Source organism: Phyllobates terribilis, unplaced genomic scaffold (assembly GCF_046119375.1).
Source record: "Phyllobates terribilis strain yellow unplaced genomic scaffold, ASM4611937v1 Scaffold_5__5_contigs__length_657084704, whole genome shotgun sequence".
Taxonomy (NCBI): Eukaryota; Metazoa; Chordata; class Amphibia; order Anura; family Dendrobatidae; genus Phyllobates; species Phyllobates terribilis.
This window is the reverse complement of record NW_027362765.1, coordinates 288,500,819-288,515,926: the sequence shown is the minus strand read 5'-3', so window position 1 is coordinate 288,515,926 and position 15,108 is coordinate 288,500,819. Positions and strand designations below refer to the sequence as shown.

The window sequence follows — 15,108 nt, the reverse complement described above, 5'->3', positions numbered from 1 at the left end:
TCTCCAGTTCCGTCAGGTTGGATGGTGAACAGCCATTTTTAGGTCTCTCCAGAGATGTTCAATTGGGTTTAGGTCAGGGCTCTGGCTGGGCCAGTCAAGAATGGTCACAGAGTTGTTCTGAAGCCACTCCTTTGTTATTTTAGCTGTGTGCTTGGAAGGTGAACCTTCGGCCAAGTCTGAGGTCCAGATCACTCTGGAAGAGGTTTTCATCCAGGATATCTCTGTACTTGGCCGCATTCATGTTTCCTTCAATTGCAACCCGTCGTCCTGTCCCTGCAGCTGAAAAACACACCCATAACATGATGCTGTCACCACCATGTTTCACTGTTGGGATTGTATTGGGCAGGTGATGAGCAGTGCCTGGTTTTCTCCACACATACCACATAGAATTATCACCAAAAAGTTATATCTTCGTCTCATCAGACTAGAGAATCTTATTTCTTATAGTCTGGGAGTCCTTCATGTGTTTTTGAGCAAACTATATGCGGGCTTTCATATGTCTTGCACTGAGGAGAGGATGCTTCCGTCTGGCCACTCTGCCATAAAGGCCCGACTGGTGGAGGGCTGCAGTGAACTTTCTCCCATCTTCCTACTGCATCTTTGGAGCTCAGCCACAGTGATCTTGGGGTTCTTCTTTACCTCTCTCACCAAGGCTCTTCTCCCACGATTGCTCAGTTTGAATGGACGGCTAGGTCTAGGAAGACTTCTGGTGGTCCCAAACTTCTTCCATTTAAGGATTATGGAGGCCACTGTGCTCTTAGGAACCTCGAGTAATGCAGAAATTCTTTTGTAACCTTAGCCAGATCTGTGCTATGCCACAATTCTGTCTCTGAGCTCCTTGGGCAGTTCGTTTGATTCTCATTTGGTCTGACATGCACTGTGAGCTGTGAGGTCTTTTATAGACAGGTGTGTGCCTTTCCAAATCAAGTCCTATCAGTTTAATTAAACACAGCTGGACTCCAATGAAGGAGTAGAACCATCTCAAGGAGGATCACAAGGAAATAGACAGCATGTGACTTAAATATGAGTGTCTGAGCAAAGGGTCTGAATACTTATGACCATGTGATATTTCAGTTTTTCTTTTTTAATAAATTTACAAAAATTTCTACATTTCTTTTTTTTTCAGTCAAGATGGGGTGCGGAGTGTACTTTAATAAGAAAAAAAATGAACTTTTTAGAATTTACCAAATGGCTGCAATGAAACAAAGAGTGAAAAATTTAAAGGGGTCTGAATACTTTCCGTACCCACTGTAACTGACAATAGAATCATAGAATCATAGAATGGTAGAGTTGGAAGGGACCTCCTGGGTCATCTGGTCCAACCCCCTGCTCAAAGCAGGATTCACTAGATCATCTCAGACAGATGTCTGTCCAGCCTCTGTTTGAAGACGTCCATTGAAGGGGAACTCACCACCTCTCGTGGCAGGATGTTCCACTCATTAATCACCCTAACTGTCAAAAAGTTTTTTCTAATATCTAATCTGTGTCTCCTCCCATTTAGTTTCATCCCATTGCTTCTAGTCTTTCCTTGTGCAAATGAGAATAAAGATGATCCTTCTACAATGTGACAGCCCTTGACATATTTGTAGACAGCTATTAAGTCTCCTCTCAGTCTTCTTTTTTGCAAGCTAAACATTCCCAAATCCTGCAACCGTTCCTCATAGGACATGGTTTGCAGACCAGTCACCATTCTGGTCGCTCTTCTCTGAACTTGCTCCAGTTTGTCTATGTCTTTTTTAAAATGTGGTGCCCAAAACTGTACACAGTATTCCAGATGAGGTCTGACCAAAGAGGAGTAAAGACCGATAATGACTTCACGTGATCTAGACTGTATGCTTCTGCTAATACATCCCAGAATTGTATTTGCCTTTTTTGCTGCTGCATCACACTGTTGACTCATGTTCAGTCTATGATCTATTAGTATACCTAAGTCTTTTTCACATGTACTGTTGCTTAGCTCTATTCCTCCCATTCTGTATATGCTTTTTTCATTTTTATTGCCCAGATGTAGTACTTTGCATTTTTCCCTGTTAAAAACCATTCTGTTGGTTGCTGCCCACTGCTCCAGTTTATTTAGGTCTTTTTGAATCCTCTCTCTCTCTTCTCTAGTATTAGCTATCCCTCCTAGCTTTGTGTCATCAGCAAATTTAATCAGCTTACCCTCAATTCCTTCATCTAAATCATTAATAAAGATGTTGAACAATACAGGTTCCAGGACGGAGCCCTGTGGTACCCCACTTGAGACATTCATCCAGCTGGATGTGAAGCCATTTACAACCACCCTTTGAGTCCGATCACTAAGCCAGTTATGAATCCACCTAACAGTTGCCTGGTCCATTGCGTACTTGGTCATTTTTTCAATAAGGATGGTGTGAGATACTTTGTCAAATGCTTTGCTGAAGTCAAGATATACTATATCTACAGCATTTCCCTGATCCACCCAGTCAGTTAGTCTGACATGACTTGTTAGTTACAAACCCATGCTGACTCTGGTTAATCACTTCATTCTTATCCATGTACTTACATACATGTTGTTTAATAATTTGTTCAAAGATCTTTCCTGGTATAGAAGTCAGACTCACCGGCCTATAGTTCCCTGGGTCCACCTTCTTCCCCTTTTTGAAGATAGGAACAACATTTGCTCTTCTCCAGTCTTCTGGGACTTCTCCTGTTCTCCAAGAATTTTCAAAGATTATGCAGAGTGGTTCTAAAATTTCTTCTACGATCTCCTTCAGTACTCTGGGGTGTAATTCATCTGGACCTGGAGACTTGAACTCATTTATGTTAGCTAAATATTCCCTCACAATCTTTCTGTTTACAGATAACTTGGATTCCTCTATTCCTTTAAAAGGACAGTGAAGATCAGTTGATGTTACATTTTCTTTCTGAGAGAAAACAGATGCAAAATAGGAATTAAAAAGTTTGGCCTTCTCAACATCCTCTCTTACCATTTCTCCATTTTCATCTTGTAAAAATCCTATAGCATCTTTGACTTTTCTTTTACTTTTGACATACCCCCAAAATCCTTTTTTATTGCTTTTGACATCTCTTGCAAGCCTTAATTCATTGTCAGCTTTAGCTAACCTGATACATGCCCTGCAGGATCTGCAGACTGCATTATAATCTTCTTTAGATATGCCTCCCTCTTTCCATTTAATAAACATTTCTTTCTTTCTTTTTAGCATGTGTTTAAGTTCTGTGTTCATCCATCCTGGTTTCCTTAAAAGCTTCCCATTCTTCCTACTTTTCGGGATTGTTAACGATTGTGCTTTGAGAATCTCATTTTTAAAAATTTCCCATCCTTCCTGGACATTTTTGTCCTTAAGGACATCCAGCCATTGGATCCCTCCTATTCTCTTTCTGAGTCTCTTAAAATCTGCCTTTCTAAAATCTAACCTTGAAGTTTGAGTCTTCACATGTCTTCCTCCTCTAGTTATCCAAAATTCTATAATAGCATGATCGCTGCCTCCTAGGGTCCCAGCCACCTTTACCTCCTCAACCATTTCCTCCCTGTTTATAAGGATTAGATCCAAAGTAGCAGATCCCCTTGTTTTCTCCCCTACCTTTTGGAAGATAAAGTTGTCAGCAAGAGAGGATAAGAATTTGCTTGACCTGTTAGTTTTACTTGAGAGAGATTCCCAACAAATGTCTGGATAGTTGAAATCTCCCATGACCACTACGTCATATTTTTTGGAGAACTTGGTCATTTGATACATAAAGAGTTCATCCATATCTTCAGCTTGCCCAGGTGGCCTGTAGTAAATGCCTACAATGGTGTCCTTTCCGTTGTTCTCTCCTTGTATTCTTACCCAAACAGTTTCCACAGAACTCCCAGTCTCTGAAGCTTCAATCTCTGTGCAGATATACGCTTTTCTAACATACAATGCAACACCTCCTCCTCGTTTATCAAGTCTGTTTCTTGCAAATAAGTTGTATCCTTTTAGCCTTTTATTCCAATCATGTGTATCGTCCCACCAAGTTTCAGTGATTCCAATGACATCATATTCCTTTTCCTGCATTAGTAGTTCCAATTCTCCTTGTTTGTTGCCCATGCTTTGTGCATTTGTATAAAAACATTTTCGTTTGTGATTGGTTTCTCTTCCTCCCATATTTTTATTATTTAAATTGTTTTGTCTTTGTTCTTCTTTTCCACTTCCAGTAGCAGAGATCTCAATAGTATTTGTCAGCTGTATGGCTTTTTCTGGCCTTTTGCTTCCCTTCCCACATTGTTCTAGTTTAAAGCTCTTCTGATGTGTAGCAAGGCGACTTCCAAATACATGTTTTCCAGTCTTCGTAAGGTGTACCCCATCTCTAGCAAGTAGTCCATCGTATAGGTAATTCATTCCGTGATCCAGAAATCCAAATCCTTGTTGACGGCACCATCGACGTAGCCAGTTGTTCACCTGTAGAATCTTATTCCACCTCATTGTTCCATGGCCATCCACTGGGAGGATGGATGAGAAGACCACCTGCGCTCCCAATTCTTTCACTTTCTTGCCTAAGTCTTCAAAGTCACTGCAGATGGTTTCCAGGTCCTTTCTTGCGGTGTCATTTGTCCCCACATGTATTAGCAGGAATGGGTAGTGATCTGTAGGTCTGAAGAGTCTTGATATCCTGTCAGACACATCTTTAATTTTTGCTCCTGGAAGACAGCACATTTCTCTTGAGGTTATGTCTGGTCTGCAGATAGCGGCCTCTGTTCCTCTTAACAGGGAATCCCCCATAACCACCATTTTCCGTTTTTTCTTCACAACATTCTTCTTTCTCCATCCAGGAGGATTCTGAGGGCTTACAAGGTTATTCATTGCTGGCAAAGTCTTATTTTGCTGTATTTCTTCATGGTTCTCCTGCGTGAGAGCCTGGTACTGGTTCCTGAGCAGTATGGGTGCTGACTGCCTCTCGATCCTCCTGCTTCTGTGGGTCACATGCTTCCATTCCTCGGTTTCGTCAGGTGCAGTTCGAATTTCTTCTCTTTCTGAATCATGAAGAGATAATTCTGCTCTGTCTAAGAACTCTTCACCTTCCTTAATGATTTTCAAGGTAGTTAACCTCTCTTCTAGATTTCGCAACTTTTCCTCCAACAGGGACACAAGCTTGCATTTCTGGCATGTGAAGTTTGGCTTTTCCACTGGCAAGTCTGTGAACATGTAGCAGGATATGCAGCTCACCAAATGGCTCCTGGACTCTTCCATGTTCTTATTGTTAATGTTCTGAAAACAGTGAAAAAAGCTTAAAAAAAAAGCGCGCGGTTTACCGATGTCCTCTTTTCAGCTCCAACAGCCAAAATCCAGTGTTCTTTGAGCTCGCGGAGACTCTTCACTTACCCCAAAATGCAGTGGGAATATGCAAATTATCTCCTCAGGACTCCTCCCTCCTCCCAATAGGAAAGGTGTGAGAACTGCTGCTTTTCTCTGACTTCTTCCGGATGTCAGTTTTGTTCAAAAGAAGTGAGAGTGGAGTGGCCACTGATTGGCTGCAAGGCTCACGCGTAATTACAATGTCACGCAAGCCCCAGGACACCCGTTTCTAGAATGGCGCCAGCTCTGGAGGCGAGTATAAGGTGTTTTTACTCGACATGGAGGACTATTGTAATTTAAGAAGGAGTTTTCCGAGTAGTAGATCTCCCCTTTAAGGTATTCTCCGGGATCTTTTCCCTGTGTATGCATTGGGCTAAGTGCACAAATGCAGTGTACACTTTACCCTAAATATTGTATTATGTTTAAATCGACTTTTTTTTTACATATGTGATATACAGGTGATAGAAAGGAGATTGCTCCTAGTCCACATTAGTTAAATAATAAAGGATCTGGTGAAGGTCAAAAACAGGCCCCATTTTGAACTTTGCTTTAGGAACACTCACCTATATATGTTCCTTCTATAAGTGCTATAGTTTTGACTTCCCACCTGGCAGAGGACATTTCACCAAAGTTTTCATGTTGAGCTGGACACGCAATGCGGTAATGACTGCAGATCAGAATAAAACTTTTCTTTTTATTATTTCACCTCTACATTGTGGAGATATTAGTAATCAAAATATTGGCACATAATGAATTCACTTTAGTTAAAGGGAAGCTGCCATGTAAAAATACACTATTAACCTGCAGATATGGGGTTAATCTGCAGGTTACTGCCTGGCACTCGCACTTAGCCGAATGTTGTGGAGGGAAAATTAAATTTATTCCCCCCGGCAACATAAGGGTTTTCGTCACGGGGGGGGGGGGGGGAGCGGGTCTGGCGGTGCAGCCGTGAGCTGGGTCTGGCTGTCAGCCAGAGCTAGGGGCGCGGTTAAAGCCTTCACTCTGTATTCTCTGTATTCGGCTAAGTGCGGGCGGCAGGCAGGTTAGTAACGCTATTAACCTTCAGATTAACCCCATAAAGTGTTTTTTTTCTGGTGACAGGTTCCTTTTAAGTTATGTGTAGTAATGAGAAATGACACAGGGAAAAAGTACTGAACACATGAAGAAAGAGAGGTGCAAAAAAGGCATAGAAAGTCTTGTCATCAACTGAAATCTTTCAGTATTTAGAAAGCAATCCTGCCACAAAGTGAAAAATAATATCAGCTGGTTCAAGTGAGGGCCTATAAAAAGGTGTCTCATTACCAAGGTGCCACACAAGAAACATCTCATGATGGGTAAAACTAGTGAGCTGTCTCAAGACCTTCGCAACTTATTCTTTCAAAACCTACTGATGGCATTAGTTAAAGAAGAATTTCTAAACTACTGAAGGTTCCAGTGAGCAATGTTTGGGCCATAATCCAGAGGAAAGAGCATAATTTCAGCATAAACTGTCCACGAGCAGGTACTCACTGCATGATTTCAGACAGAGGAGTGAAAAGAATTATCAGAAAAGTTGTCCAAGAGTCAAAGACCATCTATGGAGATTTACGTAATACCTGGAATCAGCAGGTACACTTGTTTCAAAGTAAACGGTAAGTAATGCACTTGACCTCCATGTCCTGTATGCACGCTCACCACACATGACTCCATTGCTGAACAAAAAGCATGTTCTACAGTTTGCTCAACAACATTATACTGCTTTTTTTTATGCAAATTAAAATCTTCGTTTTACAGTACCAGTAGACGCTATGAGAAATCTCATTTTTTTTTCCCTCACTAAGGCTATGTGCGCACGATCAGGATTTGAAGCAGAAATTTCCTGAGCGTTTTTGCATCTCCTTGGCAGGAAAACATCTGCGGAAAAAACGTGCGTTTTTTTACGTGTTTTTTGAAGCGTTTTTGTACATCAATGGATGCTTTTTGGAGCTAAATAAAGTTATTTGGTGGGACATTGCTTAAACCCTTGGATTACCGTCATAATTGCGGTGAGTATATTGGTTAATTTAAATGATTAATGGATGTGTCCGTTGTATTTCAAACAAAGTGCTTGCTCTGTGTCTGTGTGTTTATTCACTCTTTACTTTAATTAGGTTTGGTGATGAAAGGGTCTGATTGACACCTTGTCATCACCAAACAAAAGAGCTGGTGTCAGCTAATCCCATTCACCCAATCTTCATTAGCATTTCCATTCAGGCAAATTCTGGGGCAGCTGTAAGCTGCTATTTTTAGCCTAGGAAGGTGCCATTAGGAGAACATTGTCCTTGGCCATTATTAACAGCTCACAGCTGTTTCGTTAGCCTCTATGTCCCCACGAACAGCACTCAGCAGCGCTTTGGACGCAACGCATTTTTGCTGCGTCCAAAACGCGGTGTTCTAATGCCGCACTTTTGTTGTCAGTACATGTGAATCCAGTGCATATAATGACACTTCAATTGGTCAAAATCGGCAGCGGAGACTGGCGTGTCCGCTTCTGAAATTGGCATGCTGCGAGTTAAATTTCCTGAGCGGAAATTTCCACATCATGTGCACAGCACATCAGGATTACCATTGCAATAGCTGCCAGAGCTTTTTTGATGCGCTTTCACGCCGGCAAAACTGCTGTGAAAACGCATCAAAAACGCTACGTGTGCACTTAACCAGAGTTGGTAAACTGCTTTTTTGAAAACTGCAGCATGTCAATTCTTTCAGTGTTTTCGTAGCTTTTTTTCACCCATAGAAAGCAATGAGTAAGTGCAAAAACACAGCAAAAAATGTTGCCATAAGGTTTTGCTCCGTTTTTAGTGAAAAAAGCATGTATAGCAATATGTGAAACCCATTTATTTTTGTGATTTTTTCCAAAGTTTAAACCATAATGTCTTGGTCTCCTCACGGGAGAATGGCAGTTAGGATTAGTCCAATTTAATTAAATTAGTGATATGTGCTAAAGTAAACATTGGCTGACCAATACCTGACCAACTCCATAGCCCTGACCAATGTGTGAAAGTAAACAGTGTCCTACAAACTCAATGCTCTGCCAATCTCTTAGGTAAAATATGCCCGACCAATTCAACTTCCCCACTGTTTTTACATTTGTAATTGTGTATTTTTTCTTGAACTTATGAATTTTTTTTGTTCAGAATAGTCATTATTTTTTCAGACATAAAAATCTTTTTCCAATCTTTTTTATGGTTTCATATGTGTCTTGCATTGGTGACCTAACACCTTTTATTGTTCATGCTGATATGGTGGAAGCAAAGCTGAACTTTGGAATCATGAAAAACGCAGCAAGAAAACGCAGCAAAAAGCCAGCAAAGGTTATGTGCGCACGATCAGGATTTAAAGCAGAAATTTCCTGAGCGTTTCGGCATCTCCTTGGCAGGAAAAACGCTGCGGAAATTCCGCACGGTTTTTGACACTTTATTTGATGCCTGTGACGTGGCATACTGCTAGCTCCCCGCAGTCTACCACCGAGAGGAAAGGATCGCCGGAGACCAGGAGGACACCGGGGGGGGCGCCGGACAGTCGAGTATGAGGTCTTTTTTTTATGTTTACTTTTTTTAAATTTTTTTAACTGCTTGGTAGCCGGCTTGGCTGAGGAGAACTACTGCTCTCCCCAGCCATGCCGCTCTCGCTATAATCAGCAGGAGTGGCGGTCAGATGAGAAGAGTAGTAGTCCTCTCCCGACCCGGGTACCACCCGCACCACGTTTCCGCCACGGAGTCGCGGCTATTGGCTTTAATTGAAATGCAGCAAATCCGCAGGTATAAATATTATACCTGCGGGTTTGCTGCGGTTCAATTCAAGTTAATGGGCGCAAATTCGCGGCGGAAACGCCTGAACAATGGTCATTCTGCGGTTTTTACCGCAATGGTAATCCTGAGCGGAAATTTTCACATCATGTGCACAGCACATCAGGATTACCATTGCTATAGCTGGCAGACCAATTAACAAGCGTTTTTGCAGCGTTTCCATGGTGGAAAAAACGCATCAAAAACTCTTTGTGTGCACATAGCCAAAACCTGCTTTTTGTCTGCAGCTTTTTTACTGCCAAGAGATCAGGTTTTGGCTGCAGAAAAAAAAGCAACATGTGAACAATCTGCTCCAAAAACGCATGTAAAAAAATGTGTGTAATATATGTTGCGTTTTTCCTGCCAAGAGATTCAGAAATGGTGCAGAAATTTCTGCACCAAATACTTAGGCTATGTGCACACGTTGAGTAAAATTTCTGCATCTCTTGGGAGGAAAAATGCAGCTGCAAAAACACACATTTTTTCCTCGTTTTTGAGTGAAGTCAATGGTGAAAAACGCACAGAGAATTGCCATGCTGAAGATTATTTTCTGCACCAAATCTGCAAGTCACAACTAAGTAACGTGTGCATGACTCTTCAGGTTTCTCATTCACTGACATCAGGATTGCTTCAGGTTTTGCTAGAAAATCTGCATGGCAAAAATGCACGAAATCTGCAACGTGTGCACAAGCCATAACGTGTGCACATACCGTAAAACCTTTACTCATTTGTAACTAAAGGCAACAGGAGACGCTAAGCCTGGAAGATGTGTAAGGGTATGTGCAAACGATGTATCCTGTCAGCGCTTTGAACGCAACATACTTGATGCGTCCAAAGCGCTGCACGCAGGTGAATCCGCATGTGTTCATTGAACCATGCGGATTCACCGCATTCTATACATTGCACTGATGGAATTACTCTTGCGGAGACCAGTGTCTCCGCAAGAGAAATTGACATGCTGCAGTCTGGAAAGACACGCCGCATGTCTGTGTCCGCGGGTGAGCCGCAGGAGCACGGAGACGCATAGTGGGTATGGGATTTCTACAAATCCCATCCACTATGCTGTAACATCTGGCCACTGCGGATTGCTCACAGCGCAAGTGCTCTGCGTCCAATCCGCAGCTTTTACTGACCGTGTGCACACACCCATATGTTCTCCACTTAGCTTTCTCTCCCAGTCCCATAAATAATCAAAGGAGCTGTAGTTTGCATGCTTGACCCTGAGGGTACCATTGTCGGCCTCTTTTTTTTTTTGCATTAAGAGTTGAATTTTTAGTATTATAGTTAAGAGCAGAGATTCTGAAATTAGATTTTGGGGTTTTATTTTTATGGTGTTGGCCTTACAGTATACAGTTGCAATCAAAATTATTCAGCCGCTTTGCAAATTAGGTTTGTTAGAAAAATATGAAAACTGTTTGCAATTTATCAATGAAATAGGAAGAATTTAAATAGCAAATGGTAGAAAGTTTGTAAATTTTGCAAATATACCTGATCTGCAATGGGGATTGAAAGATTTTAACTGCAAGTTAACTCTTTTCTGCAGGTCAGTGTGATTACAGCAATTCCCAATTTATACAGTTTTTATTGTTTACTTTGTTATAATTCTGAAAACATAAAAAAGTGCATTTTTATGTGAATTTTTAGAGCCATAACTGCTTAACATTTGTGGAGCTTTGTTGTCCGTTTTGATTTTCATTGCTGAACTTGAATAGTCACCTACCAAAGTTCAACCAATACTTGTTATTGCTGCCAGCATACCTGCCTGTCCCTTCTGTTTGCCTTCTAGCAGGGAACATCACATGAACTCTGCATATTTCAGCACAGAAACATTTTTTAAGACATCCAATTGTGGAATTTATTATTATTGCAATGCACTTTGTTCACCTCTTTATATGTATCCTTATATACTTCCAGATTGACATATCAAAATAATCTCAATAGCCTATAAGCATTAACTCAAAAGTTTATCAAGAAGCAAAGAACCAAGAATCCACAAAGCTATTAAAATAAGAATTTTATTGTAAGCAAAATATTAAAAAAATAACAGAAAAAAACACACATGATGCATTATTTCAATGAAGAAATCCTAGTGAAAAGCAGGTAGGCTACTGCAGCAACAAATGGGTTACAGTATATTTGAAAATTGCTTTACATCAGAAACATATAAATATGACCATGTATTAACTATTCTCTGGATCAGCCTAAAATATTAAATCAGGATTCGTGATAATATCACAGATGAAGAGACCGATGTTGAAAAAACCAGTCATGGCCGAAAGTGTAGGCACCCTTGAAATTGTTCCAGAAAACGAAGTACGGTATTTCTCTCAGAAAATTATTACACGTTTATTTCCTTTGTGTGTATTGAAACAACACAAAAAAACAGAGGAAAAAAAGGCAAATTTGACATAATTTCACACAAGATATCCAAAAGGGGTCGGACAAAATTGTTCGCACCCTCAGCTTAATATTTGGTTGCACACCCTTTGGAATAAATAACTGCAATCAATCGCTTCCTATAACCATTAACAAGCTTATTACACCTCTCAACTGGAATTTTGGACCACTCTTCTGTTGCAAACTGCCCCAGGTCTCTCATATTTGAAGGGTGCCTGCTCCCAACAGCAGTTTAAAGATTTCTCCACACATGTTCAGTGGTATTTAGATCCAGGCTCATTGTTGGCCACTTCAGAACTCTTCAGCGCTTTGCTTCTATTTATTTCTGGGTGCTTCTTGAAGCATGTTTGGGGTCATTATCCTGCTGGAAGCCTCGGCACTCAAAACGTCCTTTATATGTGAAAATTAATTTTAGCATGATAAACACACAGCAATATTACAACAAAACGTTTCGGTCATGATGACCTTCAGTTGGCTGTAGAAGATAAAGAACAATGTAAGATCTTGTCGGGAAATATAATTCATTACAAACAATAATAATAAAGACAAAAATAGCTTTACAAAAATGATAGTAGTAATCTCGAATACAATGGGTGATTAGAGGAAAAAAAAAAAAAAATAGTGCCCAGAGGGCATATTCAATAAATGAACACAGCAATATGATAATAAAAGGAAGAAACAAAGGGGAAAAAGAGGGGGAAATTATTTTTTTTTTAAATAAAAAGTGTGTGAGACCACGAGAAAGAGCAAGTAAATATGATATCACTGGTACTGTAAAAGGTGAATATCAAAAGAGAGTGAATATTGTACACAGTACAGGATAGGGAGGACAGGATAAAAAAGGGGAGGAAAGAAACACAGAGGAGGGATGAGTCGAAAAGAATGGGAAAAAAAAGGAAAAAGCGAGCAGCTATATAGGAATATGTGGAGGAAATACTAGAGGAGACACAGTGGAGAGTATAAACATACCAAAATAGAACTGCTGGTGTAGGTAGAGGGATAGGGTCCCAAACGGGCTGCCTGTGGATGAGGGGATAGGATGAGGCAAATAAGTATATAGGGCGACATAGATTATGACCAGCATATCCAGTAGTGGTGGGAAGGTTACCTTAGAGGAGCGTGCCTTGGCTCCAGTTGCGCATCGCGGTGTCCACCGCTCGATGTGAGACCAGAGTGATAGAGGGGGCGTATATAGGGGGAGAGGCTGATGAGTGAGCCAATGGAAGCGCAGGTACAAAAACAGGTGACCGCGCGAGACCGGAAGTGGCAAGTCGCGTGACCGGAAGTAATATTGCTGTGTGTTTATCATGCTAAAATTAATTTTCACATATAAAGGACGTTTTGAGTGCCGAGGTTTCTTGAACTGTGTCCTAAATGGTTCGGCCCCTGCTCGAGCACCTACAAAGGGAGTGCAGTGATATTTATTTTCATTATCCTGCTGGAAGACCCATGACCTAGGACGCAAGCCCAGCTTTCTGACACTGGGCACTATATTGGGAGCCAAAATCCGTTGGTAATCTTTAAATTTCACAATGCCGTGCACACAGTCAAGGCACCCGGTGCCAGAGGCTGCAAAGCAACCCCAAAATATCTTTGAAAATCTACCATATTTGACTTGTAGGTACTGTGTTCTTTTCTTTGCAGGCCTCATTCTGTTTTTGGTAAACTGTAGAATGATGTGCTTTACCTAAAAAGCTCTACCTTGGTCTCATCTGTCCACAAGACGCTTACTCACATACATTTTGGCAAACAGCAGTCTACCTTTTTTATGTCTGTGTCAGCAGTCGGGTCCTCCTGGGTCTCCTGCCATAGCATTTAATTCCATTCAAATGTTGATAGTTCATGCTGACACTAATGCACCCTGAGCCTGCAGGACAGCTTGAATTTTTTGGGACTTGATTGGGGCTGCTTAACCACCACCATCTGGACATTCCTGCGTTGCAACCTTTCACCAATTTTTCTCTGCCGTTCACATCCCCAGAGATTAGCTACAGTGCCATGGGTTGTAAATTTTTTCATTATGTTGCGCACCGTGGACAAAGGAACATCAAGATCTCTGGAGATGGACTTGTAACCTTGAGATTGTTGATATTTTTCAACAGGTTTGGTTCTCAAGTCCTCACAGTTCTCTTTGCTTCTTTCTGTTCTCCATGCTTAGTGTGGCACACACGGACAAACAATGCAAAGATTGAGTCACCTCCCCTTTTTATTTGTTTACAGGTGTGATTGTCATATTGTCCACACCTGTTACTTTCCACAGGTGAGTTTGAACGAGCAACACATACTTGAAACACAGTGGTTTACCCACAATTTTGGAAAGGTGCCAACAATTTTGTCCGGCCCATGTTTGGGTTTTGTGTGAAATGATGTCCAATTTGCCTTTTGTTCCTGTTTTTTTGTGTTGTTCCAATACACACAAAGGAAATAAACATGTGTATAACAGAGCATGTGTAAATGCAATAATTTCCTGGGAGAGATACTTCATTTTCTGGAACAATTTCAAGGGTGCCAACACTTTTGGCCATGACTGTATTTAAATATTATTCCATCTTTTTGGAACAGCCAATAAACATAGATTACCTATATTTGCATCTACAATAGGTGAGCAATACACAGTACACAGCCATTTATATATGGAAGGTCATAAGAATGCCTATAACTACGTGGCTTCATAATGGCAATAAAGTGCAATCACATATACCGTATATTCCGGCGTATAAGACGACCTGGTGTATAAGACGACCCCCCTACTTTCCTGTTAAAATATAGAGTTTAGGATATATTCACCGTATAAGACTACCCCTTTTCCAACGCATACCAAACACCGGTAAAAATTAAAAAAAAACAGATTTGAATTTAACATGGTCCTTTTTTAATTTAAATTCTTATGACATGCAGGTATATAGCAGGAAAACTGTCACTCATAAACATATTAAAATAGGGGGGACCCCACGTCATTTTTTGGGGGGGTCCCCCATTCTAATAGCTAGTAAAGGCTAGGTATTCAGCTGGGGGCTGATATTAGTAGCCTGGGAAGCTCCGTGGGTATTACCCCCTTCCCAGACTTCAAACATCTGCCCCAGCCGTCTGCTTAACCTCCGCTAGAGACTATAATGATGGTGGATCCCACGCCAATTTTCTTTTTAAAAAATCCTTTATTTTAACACTAAATGACAATTGAGGGGTTAATAAAGATGCAGTCCCTAAATTATTATTAATTTTGTAATTAATTTTTCCCAAAAATGTTGACGTGGGCTTCGCCATATTTTTGTGTCCAGCCAGGTACAGCAGGCAGGAACGGGCTGCCCCCAACCACCAGCTGCCTATTTGTACCTGGCCGGACACAACAATATAGGGAAGCCCTTTTTTTTTTAATTATTTCATGAAATAATTAAAAAAAAAAAAAAGACGTGGGGCTTCGCCCTATTTTTGTGTCCAGCCAGGTACAACTAGGCAGCTGGGGGCTGGAATCTGCAGCGCAGGGAGGCCCAAGCTTTCTGCCCCCCCCCCCCCCCCGCTGCAAATTGCAGTCCGCAGCCACCCCGGAAAATGGCGCGTTCATAGAAGCGCCATCTTCTGGCGCTGTACCCAACTCATCCAGGGCCCTG

The 15,108-nt window shown here is 41.2% G+C and overlaps 1 protein-coding gene across 1 annotated transcript in view; it reads left to right on the top strand.

The window, feature by feature from the left end:
• Positions 1–15,108, top strand: part of LOC141271539 (uncharacterized) — a 63,121-nt gene that overhangs the window by 8,118 nt on the left and 39,895 nt on the right. The window contains exon 3 of the mRNA XM_073681593.1: positions 6,268–6,339. Within this exon, the coding sequence (XP_073537694.1) occupies positions 6,268–6,339 (72 nt within the window). The remainder of the gene's footprint in view (positions 1–6,267; positions 6,340–15,108) is intronic.